Genomic DNA, 18,529 nt, shown 5'->3' with positions numbered 1-18,529 from the left:
CCTTCACATAATGTTATAAAACATTTTATTAGTGTGTATTTGTATAGTGCCATCATATGCGGCGCTTCCAGAGAATGCAGAATCATTCATGTCAGTCTCTGCATGTTAGAGCTGGCTGTCTAATTTCTCTACTTCACAAAGTATAGAAAAACAAACCCATTAGTGAGTTCCTAGCACCTATAGGAGACCCACCCAAATACAGGGAGAACAGACAAACTCCACACCGAAAGGGCCCTGGTCAGAAGTGAATCCCAAACCCTAGTGTGCTAAGACAGCAATGCTAACTATGTATTTCTACAATATTTATGGACAAAACTAGGCAAAACAAAGACTTACCATATTTTTATTGATTACATACGTTTTGCCAAAATTCAGTATGTTAACTGTAAATATGTTGACCAGAGAATACAGACGGGAGAATGCCGACATGGTTGTAATGTTAAAGCATTGTAACATTTGTAACATTGTGACAGCATTATAATATTAAACATGACCATAAAGCATCATGTACTATATAAAGTTATAATGCTGACATGGTTAGAAAGAGTTACTTAACATTACAACCAAGTCGCATTATGATGTCTGCAGTCTCCCATCGACATATTGACTGTCACCACTAAGTTTTATTTGGAGACTAAAATCTTATTGGCAGATTGTTATGCCCCAAATGACATCATTCAACAGACTTTACTCACACAATAATTCCAGTCAGGATTTAATTAAACATGTAATACACCAATACAATAATACAGCCAGTGTTACCTCACATTTCATCTATTAGGTCAAAACTTGTAGTCTGTAATAATGAGTTAAACCTGGTCTCCCCTTTTTAAATTAGTGACAGACAAAAATGTATACTGTTTTTCAGTGTTTCTCAACTCCAGACCTCAGAGAATCCTAACAGTACATGTTTTCCAGGTCTCCTTACATAATCACAAGAGAATTAATTAGAACTGCCAGTTTAAAATGTATCAGTCAGTAATGAATACACCTGGCTCCAGTAAGGAGATATAGAAAACATGCACAGTGCCCTGAGGACTGGAGCAGAGAAACACTAATATATACTCTTTGTTTATGCAGATCTCTTATATGTTTTCTGTCAATTTTTTTTTTACTCTTACAAAACCATTCTGTTTCAGAAAAGTTATTTATTTTACTAGTGTGTTATAACTATGTGATTTTAGTCATGTGTTACTATGTGAGGGCTCACTAAAATGGCTGCCATCCTAGGGTATCGTAAGATCCTCTCTATCCTCCTGACCAGGACCTCTGCATGGGATCATGGACAAATTAATCACCAGTGATACCAGTTCACCACAATCACCTATATCATCTATTTCTGCTCTTGTGTTGATAAACATGAATAAATAATTCCCCCTGTATACCTGGCCTGTGTGGACTACTAATGACTACCTCTACTTAGCAATATGTGCGTTTTAACTTCTACGAGTCAATGAAGTCTGGTGTTTTAACTAGCAGAAAGGTCGGGGACCTCTGCAGACACCAAGGGAAGAGAAATTGCGGAAATACACATTATAATCTTCCAACTCTTTCCGGAAACAATTTGCAGCCTTTTCATCGCACTCACAGATCATCTTCTCACAGCGATCACGCGCTTTCACTGCAGGCACAAATATGTATTGTTACAGTATACCACCATAATCAGCTGTCTAAAGAATAGTGGAGATGTTTCATCCCATGTTACTATAGCCCCTTTTTTTAAAGCATATTTTATTGTGTCTGAAGCACAACCAAAATCACATTACACAATGTGACCAGGTGTTGGTAAATACAAAACATAGAGATATGTCATACGGAATACAGTTACACAAATAGTAACAAGAGTATGGAAAGTATCAATTATGACCATAATCAGGAATAAAAAATAAAAAAACAAATTCATATTAAAAAAAAAAAAAAATTAAACTACAAGACAAAATATGTAAAAATTAAAAAAATACTAATGAAAATCAAGAATTAAGATGGTGCTATGCGAACTAATTGGATATCCCTCTAAGGCAGGGTTTCCAAACCATGGTCCTCAAGGCACAGTCCATGTTTTAAGGATTGCCATACTTGAGCACAGGTGACTTAATTAGTACCTCAGTTATTTTGATTTAACCATCTGTGTTTAATGGATATCACTAAAACCAGGACTGTTATTGTGCCTTGAGGACCGAGGTTGGCAATCACTGCTCTAAGGGATAGGGGGGATGTTATCAACAAGTCCAGCCCTTGGATTTTAAATTAAGGGTTGTGCAACTTAAGTCATTTTTCATAAGTGCTTACTCTGCATGGTTTTGAGCAAGCGTAATTGTTCCAATTCCTTTCACTGAGCTATTTTTACTGAACTCTCATTCTTTATACCAGGGGTGGGCAACAGGTGGCCCCCCAAGCTTTAATTTGGGGCCCACCAGCTACCTCCTGAATGTTATCATATTTGTTTGTTACTGCTGTACTTGGCCACTCCCTGGGAACGTCGGGGAGACACCATGGAACTGTAGGGAGCCCTCCGGCATCCTGTCCACTTCCTTGTGAACTAGGCGGGATGGCGCGATTCTCAGTGAATCACATCATCATTGCCCAATCCTCTACGTAATGCTGTGATTTGTGGGAGGAGGGACACAGCCAAATGAAATGATTGGCCACAGGGAACACCTTCATTTTCATTAACAGGTGCCTCTTTCTTTGATTCAAGGTATTGATTTAACTTATCGCTGAGATTAAGGTTAGAGTGATGCCCAATGCAGCCCCTGAAGTGTGCCTATCGCTGCTATATACATTAAGGTATGCTTATTTAAAAACATGGTGCTATGTGCACAAATTTGCTGTAACAATCTAATAATCAGTGGTGGTCTGACCCATCTCCATCATGTTCAGTAAGGGAGGGGCACATGCCAGAGATGCTTGACCCCCCTCACTCCCACCACAGCAACAGAAGAGACCACCAGCATAGAAGAACCATTGCACTTTCCAGAGGGGGTCATCCCCCCATAACAGTAACCAATAAAATGTTAATGTTGATGTGCTGGGAAATATGGCAGCTATAGTCTGGTTGCTATAGATTACAGCACATTTAAGTACTAATATGCATCAGACACAAAATACCTTATGACAAGTTATGAATTAAATCTACCAAATGTACTGACTAGCCAGGGTTCCTGGACAGAAATTGCAGAGGTAAAGGGCTAGAGTTGACCCTGGCAACATAGCAAAGTGTGACCCTGAGGAGAGGGGTGATATTGCGAGGTTGGTGGGCAGTTGCCAAATTGCTTTTTGCTTAAGCTGAGGTAGAAAACAAACTATTTATTATAACTGTAAAATAAAAACTAACTTGCAGACATAAATCTACAGTAACACTTAAAAATGAACCATAATTGCAAAGAGGGTAATTTCTAACCAGCAAAAGCAACTTACTGCATTTCACCTTCTGCTCCTCCTCTGCATAGAAACGGTAAACTTGAGCCAGTGGGTTACAGCCCCTAAGTTCAGCCTCGTTGTGACAGCAATCCTGCTCATGGCAGCACCTGAATAACACAATTTATCTATTAACATTTACTTATATGATGCCAGTATATTCTGTTGCACTTTACATTTGGGACTAAAACAGTAATAGAACAGCATTAGAACAAGGCTGGGTATTATCAGAGAGAAAGGACCGCCTCAATCATTAGGTAGCTGCCTAGGGCACTGGGATCTGGGGAGCCACTGAGTCACAGTTTTACTTAATGCAGACGGTGGCTGTGGAACGTATAAGACTCCGCCTCCCTGGGAAGTTGGTAGTGGTGGTGGCGGAGGGTAGTAGGCTGGAGTTTTGCCAAGGTGCTGAGAATCCTTGCACCGGCCCTGTCAGAGAGACAATGAGGTAAGAGGGCCCTGCTCACAAGCTTACAATCTAGACACATGTTCATCAGACCCTTTATACCGTGTTACCATGTGCTCTGACATCTACATCAGACAGGTTGTATTGCAGAATTACTATTTGTTGGAGAATCGCTTTATAATTGTAATAAAGCTAATGTATAAGTTTTCTCACATGATGAATTTTTTAGTGGACCCTCCTATCTGATCTGCTGTACTTTTATAAATTCCCCCTAATATCATTCCTTCATGTCCACAATGTGCAATCTTATATAAAAATAATGGCCTTATACCCACTATATAAAGCCCAGTGTCCACTATGTACATGTCAATCCCATAACATATTGTATACAGCGCCATTCCCCTATAGCAATTCGCTGTCTGCAGTATGCTAACCCCTGGAACAGCCCCTTCTTGCACTACCACTACATATAGGCTCTTATACTAATCTGGAGACACGTGCTCATTGGTTACAGCACTAAAACCTGACTGTCTAAGTACAATTAGGGGATTGCTGAGAAGTAGCATTAGAGCCAGCACATTACGTAGTACATTTTTTCATAGTGAGGGAGGACATCACTATATAACAATGTAACACAGTCTCCAATCATCTGTCATAAACTGGCACAACTTTCAAGTCTGTTCTCATACTTCAGGGCTGGTACTTGGGCATGGCAAAAAAGACAATTTCCCCAAATCCTTTGTGGGCCCATAATCTCAATTTTTTTTTCCTATGACATTGTTACATGGCCGGCAGTGGCCATAGAGCTGGGGGAGGTGGGAAGAGGCATGTTTAGGGCCAACACATGATGGGGGGAGATGTACTAAGCTCTGGAAAGTGATCATTTGGAAAGTGCTAAACTACCAGCCACTCAGCTCCTTACAGTCATCTTACAGTCATCTTACAGGCTGTGTTTGAAAAATGACAGCTAGAAACTGATTGGTTTTTAGTTTATTACTCTCCAATTTATCCCTTTGCAGACCTTAGTACATCTGTCCTGAAGGGATATCCACGTCTCTGTCGCCCACAGGATGATGCCAGATGAGAGGAAGCTTCCGATTTGCCCCTGTGACAGTCTGCGAGGGTGGACAATCTTTTATCTCTACTATATTTCATATTGGTTCCACATGGAGGAAGAATTTGTTTTTAGATCCATCGTACCATTTATATACAATCAGCATATAGGAAAATCATTTGTTGATGTTGTGTTAATGTTTATAGCTGCAGGTGTTACTTTTGCATCTGTGTTATGGACACACCTAACTGTAACCATATGCTGAGAATGTTACAGCTTACAGTAAATGCCTATGGGTCAGGTTGATGGTTTATTGCTTCCTATTGACATTCTGTCCCCTGCCAGAGCTTTATTTGCATTTATTTAAATTTGTGACTAAAACACACAGAAAAAAAAGCACATAATAGTATTACAACAGAAGTGTTATATTGAGCCTTGACAAGTCTAAATAAGTTTTCTAACAAGATTTCCAATAGCGATCTATCCTAAAACAGCGCAGAAGGCAGAGGCCTCTGAGGAGCCCGTCTGCATGAAGCTGTCTGTGACTAGCTGAGTGCATCCATGGGTTAATTTATCCAACAACATATCACACCTGCCTCCCAGGGGCGTATCTATAATGGGTGCAGGGTGTGCATTGCACACAGGCCCCTGAGTCCAGGGGGGTCCACACCGCACACCCTGCACCCATAGTTTTAATGCTTATCTCTACGAGGACCCCGTCAGGTGTCTCAGCCCCGCACAAAACACCAGAAAATGTCCACCACAACCATTTTCCCGTTGTTTTGCTCATGCGCAGTGAGGAAATTGCCTGCGCAGTAGACTCTGGGCACAGACTTAGTGTCCAGAGTCTACTGCTGCTGCGGTCAGTAGTCAGTCTGCTGACGGCCGCCGGGGAGAGAGGAGGGGGCCCCGGACGGGGTATGCACACGTGCCCCCTCCTTTCTTAATACGCCCCTGCTGCCTCCTACCCAGGCTTGCCTACCCTCCCGATTTGGCCGGGAGCCTCCCGATTTTCGGGTGCCGCTCCCGGCCCCCCGGAAAGGCAGGCAAGCCTCCCGGAAGCCTCCGACCCTCCCGTCCTCCCCCCTGAAAAGATTAGAAACCCCCGCAGCGGGGGAGCCGGTGACGCGATTTGCGCTGAATCGCGGCCCCGCCCCCTGCTTCACACTGCCGAAAATAACGGCACTGTGAAGAGGGGCGGAGACACGATGACGCGATCGTGCGGCTCCGCCCCCGGCTCCACCCCCAATGCACCACCAACTGGCTGGCCCGCCCCCGGCTCCACCCCCAATGACCGCCCCCCCACTGTTAGCCGACAATCAGCTCCCTCCCGGAAGGCTGGAGCTGATTGTCGGCAAGTATGCTCCTACCCCAAGTCATATATTCAGTAGGAATCAAAATCATATATAACTCATTGTACAGTATTTTAGTTACCAGTCAATGGCATCCACGGGCCTTCCTAGGTTGTTGGCACCACAGTGACAGCCGTAATCAGAGAAGTTAGCCAGGCCATAAATGATGGTTGTCACCTTAATCATTTCATCAAACTGTGCGGGAGCGCTGGTAACCAGAGCTATGACTGCAAGAGGAAATCACATGTCACACAAATACGCCATCCAATGCATAATCTACAAACTGTTGTGTGGAAGTTATACTGTAGTAAGACCAAAGGGACCCTTTTATAACATGGAGACAGGACAAATTTCCAGCATTTTTGTTGGAGTTTTGCTTATAATCGCTGCACTCACTTTAAGCATGGGGAAGCCTTATGGCATATTTATACAAGGCAGTAGCGGTGCTTGTATTGCTGGCTTCCCTCCATCTCAGGACAGCTACAGAAGATGCGAGAACGAAGGGCATTTATTTCTTGTTTAAAGTTTTTTTTTATATTTTTTTTTTTATTGAGTCTGCACCTGGAAGTCCCAGACCAGGCTTCCTAGAGTAGTACACTATGTGACCTTGGGGGAGATTTATCAAAGCTTGGAGAGAGATAAAGGGCCTGATTCAGAGCCGCTCGTAAGCTGCCGCTCGTTCGTTCCGAGCGATGTTCGCACATCTGCGCATGCGTATGGGTCATAATGCGCATGCCCCAACCAGTCAGTGCGGTCGGAAAACGTGTGTTCGCAAAATTGCGAGTGCCTGCTAATTTGAGTGACAGGATGAGGCGTTTGTGGGTGGTAACAGGAGAAGGTGCTTGAAAACGGGGAGTGGAGATCTGAACGCAGGCGTGCCAAACGGTCAAAACGGGCGTTTTAAGGGTGTGCATAATTAACGAAGCAGCGTCATCGACCACGTCACTTGGTTGTTTCTTAGCCTGAACTGTTCGCATGATTGCGGTAGGAAAATCCAACCACAAGCACTGCGAGCAGTTCAGACGCCTTTCGATGTACTCAATTAATCAAATAAATAGCGGAGATGACGTAGGATGCGAGCGGCCAGGGGGCGTCTTTACAAAATAGCGAGCGCATGTTTCGTTCGCTCGCTCAGACATAGAGGCGTCAACAGACCGCAAAGAGCGAGCGCTCAATTTAAATAGCCGGCCCCTTTTTCTGAACGAGCGAGCACAAATAGCGTCCGGCTCTGAATCAGGCCCAAAGTACCAACCAATCAGCTCCCAACAGTCATTTTTCAAATACAGCCTGTTAAATGACAGAAACTGATTGGTTGGTACTTTATATCTCTCCACTTTATCTCTCTCCAAGCTTTGATAAATCTACCCCCTGGTCACGCTTGTGCAGTAGGGATCCTAACAGGCCAGCGATGGATAAGTCACTGCTCACTGCCAGCCAGTATCATTGGAGGACTGAGCATGGCTCAGCTGCCTCGGACGCTTTTCTTATTTAACTAGCCCCGAAAAAATGTTTAGTATCGCTGTGATGACTGAGCGACAATAGAAAATAGGAATTTTCAGGGCTGTTTGATAAATTGGCGGCTGACACATTTATACAGACAATTACAACCGGAAAAATATACTAGTAATATTCTGTAAGTATTGTGACTGTCATCATAGGGAATCATTGTGTGCATACTCACTGCCTGTCACTGCCAGTCCTATTACAATAGACTTTGCCATCTTGTGTCCTCTGTATGGATCGCAGGAACTGTGCCTTTCAGTCTCTCCGTCCTTTAAATACCTTCACTCCGCACATCCCATTTTTCAATCACTATAATTACACACTGTGGCTGCAATGAAAATTAGTAGGGAAAGAACAAAAAATCCTGTATTTCTCCATATTGCTCTTTTCATACATCAGGGTTATTAAACAATGAAACAACGTATTGTGTCTGTAATAACAGAGGCCACATCTAAGGAAATGTCTTTTTTTTTTTTTCATTTTCTTGAGAACTTTATTTGACTTACGAGACTCAAAACTAATGCTGGCCATACATGGGACAATTGACAATTGATCACACGATTTGGGCAGTTTCTACGGAATCGGTATGAAATGCTGCCGGCCGCATGGCCGGGCAGCGCCTGACCGACAGATGAGCAAAGACCGACAGCGCTGGAAATCCCGATCGTCCCTAAGGTGTATAAACTAACCTAACCTAATCCTCCTTAGGGGTGCCTAACCCTAACCTCCCCCCAAGTGCCTAACCCTAATCCTCCCTCTAAGTGCCTAACCCTAGCCCCCCTTCCTAAGTCCCCCGGGGGGTGCCTAACCCTAACCCTCCCTCCCCCTAGCCTAATCCTAACACTCCCGGTGGGGTGCCTAACCCTAAGTCCCCCCCGCGGAGGGTGCACTAAAGCTAACCCTCCCCCCCCCGCGACTGTCCGCTCGCGGCGCACGGCATCCCTTCGATCGGGATGACGGGCGCCGGCGTCAGGGAAATGTAAGGCGTCTACATCTAGACGCCCGGCATTTCACCCTCGCCCGGATATGAAAGTCGGGACGCCGGCTGCCGGTATTAAGGCAGACGGTTTCCCGATTGTATACCGTTTCTACAGGCTGGACAGACCAATCATTTGAAAATAGTTGTATTTTGAGTCTTCTGCGACCCCGAAGTGCGTCCCCGCCGCCGTCTAGTTGGATCGCAGATCAGATGGTTTTGCAGAGAGATCTCAACTGATCGTGTAGGAATTGACACACATTATGTGATGTGATTGATCAAATCATATGATCTTATGTGTAATAGTTGCATTTTAAATACAAATCGTCCTGTATCTGAAGGGAAGAATTTTCAAGGGAAATCGTACAACTGATCTGACCAACTTTTGAATCTCACCTTAAGAAGATATGACTATAATATCCACTGTATCTAAGGTTTGGTCTATTTTTTTTTTTTTATTATATTTTGCTGAATCCGATAAAACCCTGTAAATGATAACCGCAATCAAATTATACAGTATATTTAGATAAAATTCTATATTTATTATGTACTTATGTGGTGTAGTAAAATTAAATATTGTGGTAGTTTATAAAGAAAGGCCACTGTTTTAGACAGCCTCAGGCTGTAGGAAGTGATATAAGGTCGACTGTCTGTGATTGGGATGGGCATGAAACTGATACTCTGAACCTAGGGCCTGATTCAGACCCACTCGCGAGCGGCTGTCCGCTCGCAAGTGGGTCGATGTTATGCACTGAGCATGCGCACGACGGAGGGAGCTCCGTCGTGCGCATGCGCCAGACGCGACGAGCGAAGGAAAGTCCTTCGCTCGTTGTGTCCGATCAAAGGGGGCGTGCTGTCAATGTTGATTGACAGCACGCCCCCTTTGGTGGGCGTGCCGGGGGCGTGCCTCCCTGACGGGGGCGTTCCCACGGGAACGCCTCCCGTCAGAAGCCGGCCCACTGACATCACTAGTGATGTCAGTGGGAGTGATTTTGGCTCTGATAGAGCCAAAATCACTCCGGAGCTTGCGGTTGAAAACCTCAACCGCAGGCTCCGGCTCGCAATTTCGATGGTCGTGATGGTCTCGACCATCGCGGCCATCAAAAAGCACGCTCGTATAGCCTGTGGGTGGTGACCCACAGCTATACGAGCGTCCAGGAGGACGCTCCATGAAAATGGAGCCCGGCCCTCATTCAGAGCGTGCGCTCTGCTCAGAGCGTGCGCTCTGCTCAGAGCGTGCGCTCTGCTCAGAGCGTACGGCTCTGAATGAGGGCCCTAGATTTGTATACAGTATATGGTAAATTTAAAAATGGTGGGATCAGGAGTTGGATCTCCTGGAGCTATGAAGCTCAGGGGCTGCTACACTGGTGGAAGCGCTGCCAGTAGCATATTTAGAGGAGATGTACAATTGTAGTAATCTAGTTGTGATCCTCAGGTGGTCGTTGTCAGCAAGAGCAGATCTGTGCATGTAAGCAGTTTGTGACTGGCTGTGGTCGGGTCAGAGTGCAGAGCAGCTGTTGGCAGTGCATGATAGCTCTTTTATACATGACGTACCACCTATTACATCACTGCCTGAAGTGAAGGGTGAGATCAATAGGATCGCATAGTTGGGCACCATCATTCCGGTTTTTAAAAGACCTGTGGAACTGGAGATATAGGGCAATGTGGGAAATTCACAACAGAGGCGCGAAACAGCCGAATCTGGAGCCAAAGAGAAAATGCACCTCCCAAAGGTTCCCTGCCCGCTAAACTACACCTATGCCAGCTCAAAACATTTATATTCCTCAAACCATTTGGTTCTCAGTGGCAACCCATCTAAATAGAACTTTGCCCGTAGAGTTGACTAGGTATCGTCCAAAGAGGAGTATGACTCCCTAGGCGATTGCAGCATATCTGGATCTCTCTGCTGTTTTGGGTGCCTGTGAAGATTCTTGTTCCCTAGTCCATTATTATAATAGGGCTGTGACGGTTGCAATGGATATTATCTCCCCGTGTGTGTACCACCCCGCATACCACACCATCAAGCCCCTTGGTTTGAGAACAGCATTAGTAAACGCAGAAAATGGGTCACAGATTTGAAAGACAATGGAGGAAGACAAACCTGGTAAAGAATAAGCTAAGGCTAATTAAGAATATAGAAGAATATCAATCCACATTCATCCGTAAGAAAACAAGTTCCTGTCAAATGAGATCACAGCAACAAACAATAGGCCAGCTCAGCTTTTCCATGCTTTGCAAACCAGCATGCCTGCAGCCTGATGAAACTCTCTCCCAGTCAAGATGCAACAAGTTTGCAAAGTTCTTTGCAGACAAAGTATCCTCCATCCGGCCTGGAATCCCCACAGGGCCATGAAAGGAGTGCCAAGTTTCCAAACCTGCCAATGTACGCCACCTGTCTCCATGGACCAGCTTTGACCCAATGGATGTAAAAGACATTAATGAAATTATTTGAATGTTGTGTCCCATCACCTTGACCAAGCTTCTAAAACTGTGTATGAACAGTATTGGCCCTGTATTTGCAAAAATAGTTCAATGCTCTTTGTAGACAGGCTTCTTTCCTGCACCATTAAAGGAAGCAATTGTTAGACCTCTGCTTAAAAATCTAATTTAGATCCTGACTGCATGACCAACTACATCACCAGTGCCACTGCAATGCGGTGTTCCACAGGGTTCTATCCTCTCGCCCCTGATTTTTGCAGTATACGTGCTATCACTGGTTGAAATAATCAGACATAATGGCCTGGTCTACCACTGCTATGCAGATGATACACAACTGTAACTGTCCTTTGCTCCAGGAACTGAGAACCCAAAAACAAGACTAACTGGCTGTCTAGCCGAGCGCCAAGTGTGGATGAGTGCCAGTTGGCTGTGACTGAATCCTTATAAAACAGAGGTCTATGGCTGCTGCACTCAGATTGAGGATATATGCAGCAGGAGTCTATTTCATACAGACTGGACGGTACATTGTAGCTGGACGGTACAGCACAGCCGCTTCCCTACGGCTGTGCAATACTGTCTATCTCTACATCAGGCCCACAGTTCGATAGGCCTCTACTCTGAAGTCCTTCAAAAATAGACTCAAGACTCACCTGCTTACTCATGGACTTCACCTACAGTATGTCCCTTCATTATTGTTTCTCTCTTCTGTTAAACTTATTTTGTATTTTGTGGTTTAAATTCAAATGTAAAGCACTTTGAGTCCTATTGGGAGAAAAGTGCTATATAAATATTATTATTAAAAAACAAAAAAAACAAAAACAAGAGACCTTGTAAAATGCACAGAAAAGTCACATGTTACAAAAAGATTACAAATGATTCGATCATTGAATACTTCTGGCCATAAGTGTCTTAAGAACCCTTGAAATAGGCATATACCGTTTTCATCAAGAATTCATATATGGATTGGAAGTGTCTGCGCTGATCTCGGTGGGGCCATCATCTTCATTTCAAACATGCGCCATGCCTATTTTCAAGCATTTCCAAAGGCCCACTTCCTTTACTGTAGGGCAGTGGATTTCAACTTCATTCCTCAAATACCCTCAACATGCCCTGTTTTCTGATTTTATATCTATAGAAATGTGGTATATTTAATTACCGACCCAGCAAAATAGATAAACTCATCCGTGCATAATTAGAGAAAAAAAGAAAAGATGACCTGTTGGGTGTTACTCGAGGACTGGAGGTGAGAACCACTGCTTAGGGTATATATATATATATATATATATATCAATCACAGGGGCTCTGCACTCACCATAATAACTAATAATGATAAACATAATAAACAGTGGGGTTTTGGTTCATAAATTGATCAATGCATTTAAGCTTGCAGCCCATCGTCACGGGACCCCACTTTACTGCAAGTCCCTACTCTATTGCTCAGAATTATAACATGGACATAGCCATATTATGTTTATTATTATTAGTTATTATGGTGAGTGCAGAGCCCCTGTGATTTCTATTTAAACAATGTGGTCACATACCATGTTGCACCCCAAATCTAGGAATGGTGAGTGCCGTGGATTAGTGCTTTTTGTTTATTATTATTAATTTTTATAATTAATCATTTTTGTGATCACATTTTCTCATGCACCCCTTTTAACTAGTTATTTAACTTGTGTCAGCTGTTTTCCTAGGTGTTTAGCAACAGGTGTGCTTGGTAACTGTCTCACATTTAAAAGCAAAGTTGCTGTGAGCTTTAAACCTTGAGAGCATACCCTGAGTTTAACACTAATGTGATGGCTATGTCCATGTTATAATTCTGAGCAATAGAGTAGGGACTTGCAGTAAAGTGGGGTCCCGTGACGATGGGCTGCAAGCTTAAATGCATTGATCAATTCATGAACCAAAACCCCACTGTTTATTATGTTTATTATTATTAGTTATTATGGTGAGTGCAGAGCCCCTGTGATTTCTATTTAAACAATGTGGTCACATACCATGTTGCACCCCAAAGCTAGGAATGGCGAGTGCCGTGGATTAGTGCTTTATATATATATATATATATATATATATATGTATATATATTTATCTGCATAGTGCACAACTCAGGTGCCTGAACTTCATCTAGGTTGCTGTCCAGTTGGACCCATTAGCTCCCTGGAGCATTTGTGACTTTGCCTAGAATCCTGTCTCCCCTATCCTGGTGTCTTGTGCCTTCAGTATTATCAGTTATACTTACCTCAGGCACTCAGTGCCTCATGCCTCCAGTGCTATCAGTCATATGTCCTCTGACACTCCATTACCTTGTTCCTGAGTACAAGCAGATAACCATCCTATAATCTCATGTCATTCCTCGGGACTAACTGTTATACCATCCTTAGGTACTCCAGTGCCCAGTACCAACCTTCTAGCTTTTGTGTCTCTTCATTGTCAATCCCTTTCATTCTGGTCACATCAGGTGCATGCTCATGGGGCTGTGGTTTGCGTGATACTAGCAGGGGTTTCTGGTGAATACATGCACCTCATTAGACACTGTGCCTCTAAGGTGACCAGCACTGACTCTAATGGATCTGTTACATCCCTGTGAATCTCTCATAGTAAATTCTGTCCATAAATGGATTCTGCAGGAATTTGAATATGGTCAAAACAAGATCCACTACAACACCTCATTGGAAGATTGTAAAAGTAAGAAGCTACCCAGACCAAGATACTGCAGTTTCTGCAGGGACTTTGAATATGTATGGCAACACTGGCAGAATCAAGCTACTTACTGCATCTAATCTGCGTATTCCCTCTATGGCCAAATATGATGGAGATCCCAAGACTTGCCAGGGGTTTCTTAATCACTTTTCAATACAATTTGAACTTCTCCCCAGAAACGTTCCTACCAATAAAGACAAGGCGGTGTTTATAATTTCACTAATTTTGGTACAAGCTCTTGCTTGGGTCACTCCCCTCTGGGAACAGAGTTATCCAGGGCTTAAAAAATTGGGCTAACTTCCTGGAGACATTTCACCAGAGTTTTGATGAGCCAGTAATTGCAGCCACTAGTATTATCTGACATTGTCCGTCAGAATGTCAGTCAAACGTGGTATAATTCCGTACCTTAGCCGCTGAATCACAATGGAATAACAAGGTTCTTGTCACCGCATTCTGTAAAGAACGTTCTGATCAGATCAAAGATAAGTAGACATCTCGTGATCTACCTCCTTCATTGCATGACTTGTTCTTGTTATCTTTATGTAATAAGGTAGAAACCCGTTTCAGAGAAAAGTCTCAAGAGAAAGACTGAGGACGATGTTCCCTTGATGAGGTTGGCACCTAGGTTTCAGCTGCCACCACAATCGCGTGAGGAGCCTATACAATTGGTTCATTCACATCTACCTCAGGAGGAGCATGAGTAAATTTTTTACAAACAACCCGTGCCCTTAATGCTTCCAATTACTTACATGCCTCCTGCTCTGCAGGCCTGATTCAGAGTTGTACGGTATTGCACAGCTGCAGGGAAGCGGCTTTGTAGTACCGTACAACTAATATGCTAATGCAGCAAGAGGCGACTCCTGGCATCATCGCAGATCCCATTGATGCGTTCTAAGGCACAGCATTGGATCTTCTGCAAGATCAACAGCAATCTGAGTAACCCTGAGGTTACTCAGATTGCCACTAACAGCTTAGTAGCAGAGGCAAGGAAGTCTGCATCAGAAGACACAGCACCTGGCCCCACCCACTCCCCGCCCCCAAACTGCTGCAGCCTATCAATCAGGCTGCGGCTTGGCAGCACTGTGAATGATCTCACAGAGGGAGACCTGCACATGCACAGTACAGATCTTGTACAGTACTCTCACAATCAGTGCTGTACATAAACCATCGGGTTTGTGTACAACACTGAATCAGACCCTACATGTGTGCTCAGGAAATACCATGACCTAACCAGTACAGGGGAGGCCAAATTAGGTACTATTTTTCATTCTCCTTACCTTTCTGGTCAAGGTGACTGTGCCACTGACTCTCTTGGTCCATCATTCTCCCTGCTCTGGAATCTGGTGCCACTGGGAATTTTAATACTATCTTCACTGGTATCCTAGTTAGCACTGTCCATTCCTAAAAGCCCAATCTTCCTAGCTACCGATGATGGCAGATCCCAGAAGGCACAGTTCAGTGGACTGACACATAAGAAGTTAAGGAGAAAAAGGGCAAAAAGAAACATTAGTAGGGATAAAAATGGTGGAAGAATTTATGTTTATCGTCTTATCAAGAATTTAGGTCTGGACTCAATACTTGAGATATATACAAAACGATAAAACTGCCAAATGTTACTGATGACAGCAGTCGGTGCTGGGTGAGCTAGATGCTTCAGGTGATTTAACATTTTGAAGTATTAAGAAAATGTTGAATAAGACGGCAGTTGGACAGAGTAATTCCTGTAGCTTGGATAAGAATGTGAACAATGGGACATATGATCCATATTACACCTTCATTTACAGAGTCAAATTATATCTTCTGGCTAGTAGTGGTGACTGAATAAGGCATAAATGCTGCATTTCATACAGATACACTGTCATATAATTGATAATTGGCTAAGACAGAATCTGTTTACAATCGGAATCTGCACAACGCCATCTTGCGAATGGCAAACTAGACGCCATTTTACAACTAGTCGCAAAACGCCATTTTTAGTATAACTAAAATAAAATCCTTACATTAAACATTCAGGGTTGACAAGATGGATTTTGTGGATTTGTCTGTGACAAGTGATTAAAGAATAAACAAAGATACAGTGAGCATTTGCTCTGCACACAGAACAGTATGCCTATGAAAATTGAACCACAATACAGACATTGATATACTCAGACAGAGTGGATTAGGAAACCATTGTTAGGCATTTAAGCTATGGATAGCCATTGTAGGCCGTTAGTATCTGAGGTGGTTTAAGCTAAATAAACCATTGTATTTATGTCTGAGGCTTAAACGAATTAGCCTTGCCATTGTGATTTCATTAGACATCGTTTGATCATCTGTGTAAACCCCATTGCCTGTCATTTTTGTAAATCCAGACAAATAATGTCAAAAACAAGAAATTCATAGAGAGAGATATATATATATATACAGTTGCTATTTCATACACACGAACGCATACCCGCACAGCGCTAACTAGCATCCTTTCCTCATATTCCTAATGCTCACATATTACACAATTACATAAAAAAAGGTTCCGCATTAATAAAGGTTATTTACCAAGATTTTACTCTTATTTGCCATGCTGGGAAATGTATGTTTTATGATAACTATGTTTTAGTACATGATAAGTGGACCATGTTTGGTACCATTCTAAACTACTGTGTCTTTGCAGATCTCCGGTTCCATCGGCGGAGATATCGTAACATGTGTCTGTGAATTATGAACTATATTAGAGTTAGGCATTAAAATGTATTTTGTAATGTAACCAGATTAGATTACTATGCAGCAGGAAAGTGGACACAATGGGCTGTTAGAGGCTGAATTGTGATCTTTACACTGACCTATGAATTGTACCATAACAGAAGAAGCAAGAAGAAGAACCAATGGGAACATGCCAAACGTGTTTTATTGTATTGCTTATCACGGTAAGGGTATATATGTAGTCGCTCTGAAACTGGAAGCTCAGTCTTCCTGCTTTGCTGTTGACGGAGGTTTCATCTTGATGCCGGGATCTGGTTCCAGAGCGCTTGCGTATGTATCGACTGTACCTTGTGACTGTATGATTTATTTGCGCTTATTATATTAGATCACAGCATGTTACTATCTGTACTTTTTTTGAATAATAACTTTTGTGCGTTGGACAACAAGTGCCAAAGTTTGAGAGCATTTATTGGAGTGTGCAACTGGTCATAGCGCTACTTAGTGCCATCTATGTTTAGAGGTTTATAGGCAGGATTGTCTACAGGTTTATAGGCAGGATTGTGCAAAGGTTTAATCAGGCTATAACAGTTGGGGGCTCATAGTGTGAATCACGCTACCTGATACACGGTAACACTCGGTCAGTTGTCTCTCAAAAAAAGGGTGGAGGCGCCATAGCAGGAGATGCATTTAGCCATCACCTTTTACCATTTTGTTGCTGAGAGCACACTGCCGGTTATGGTGTGAAAGGAGCCAACATCGCCAGTGACCATCTCCATCCCGGTCACACTTTCCACATCCCCCCTCCTCAGTGGCTTTTTTTGAATCAGTATCCCGGGCAGACCACCCCCCAGGGGTGGTCCCAGCACACACGCTGCAACCCAGCCTCCCAGCAGCTCACCCATCCACACCTCTGGCTCCGCACCACCAGCGGCACGACCAAGAGCCAATTTCAGCTGCATACTACGGTCGCTGTCCTCCGCAGACCAATCAGAACAGCCGTGCACTTGCAGCACACCAGCAACACGCTGATCCAGCTCACCAACAAACCTGCAGCTTCCAACCAATCTGCAACGGCCGCAACGTCGACCTACATCACCACAACAAAAAACCTACTGGTAGGTAAGTACTGCCAAGACTCACACCAACACGCGGGACGCCGCACAGGTGTTCCAACCCACTCTGCAAATCCCCCCACCCCCCGAGACTTCCTAGACTGTCGACCATAGGTCCAGCAGGGGTGACATGCAAGGTCACTGAACCGCACGGGAAGGAGCCCCCTAAAAGGGTCCACCTACCTCCCCAGTCTCATCACCACTCATCACTGAACCCCACCCACCTGCCCGGGATCTTAACAGAGCAGCATTGTGACTACTCAATAAAAGATTTTACCTAAAATTACTGTGTCTCGCTGGCCTCATTTTGATCCTATTCCATTCCCCTTTTCACATTACTCCAAACTACACTCCATACCCAATCACACCCTCCTCACTCCCAAAACATCACCACCACCAGAAGAAACATTCTAATTAACACCACTCACAAACACACACAAGTCATCACCAGTACTAGCAGGAAGAGCGCACCTTACCCCCCCTACCCCCAAATGTACCATCACAGCCGCCAAACACACAAGCACCTGTACAGCTACACGCCCTCACAAACCCCATTCAGCCACAAACACAACCCTATCCCACTTATCATACCCAGCCACAAATCCTATACTATCCTCATCCACAATCTTTTCCTACTGCTCCGACCACACATGGACACGATTGCCCCAGGGTTTTCATAGACAGCCCCAGTATCTTCTCCCAGGCCTTACACGACTGTTTACAATCTTTTCAACCTGCTAATGGATCTATTCTAATACAATATGTGGACGATTTATTGCTATGTTCTGATTCATTTATGTCATGCTTAAATGATACTAAACTTTTGTTGCTTCATCTCTTGCAAACAGGACGCAAGGTTGCTAAGGACAAACTACAGCCATGGCCGGCCCA

The 18,529-nt window shown here is 43.8% G+C and overlaps 1 protein-coding gene across 2 annotated transcripts in view; it reads right to left on the bottom strand.

The window, feature by feature from the left end:
• Positions 1 to 327: 327 nt before the first annotated feature.
• The window catches only part of LOC148526428 (phospholipase A2 homolog otoconin-22), a 37,980-nt gene continuing 19,778 nt past the window's right edge, over positions 328 to 18,529 (bottom strand). For both annotated transcript variants that reach the window (XM_088470323.1, XM_088470324.1), the window contains exons 2-5: positions 7,911 to 8,060; positions 6,312 to 6,456; positions 3,418 to 3,527; positions 328 to 1,621 (exon numbers count right to left, since the gene is read on the bottom strand). In XM_088470323.1, coding sequence (XP_088326449.1) covers positions 1,473 to 1,621; positions 3,418 to 3,527; positions 6,312 to 6,456; positions 7,911 to 7,950 — 444 coding nt within the window. In that variant the 5' untranslated portion in view covers positions 7,951 to 8,060 and the 3' untranslated portion in view covers positions 328 to 1,472. The remainder of the gene's footprint in view (positions 1,622 to 3,417; positions 3,528 to 6,311; positions 6,457 to 7,910; positions 8,061 to 18,529) is intronic.

This window comes from Taudactylus pleione, unplaced genomic scaffold, assembly GCF_031769625.1.
Source record: "Taudactylus pleione unplaced genomic scaffold, aTauple2 ptg000097l, whole genome shotgun sequence".
NCBI classification, from domain to species: domain Eukaryota; kingdom Metazoa; phylum Chordata; class Amphibia; order Anura; family Myobatrachidae; genus Taudactylus; species Taudactylus pleione.
The sequence above is the reverse complement of the archived record's forward strand: the minus strand, read 5'-3'. Positions and strand labels throughout refer to the sequence as shown.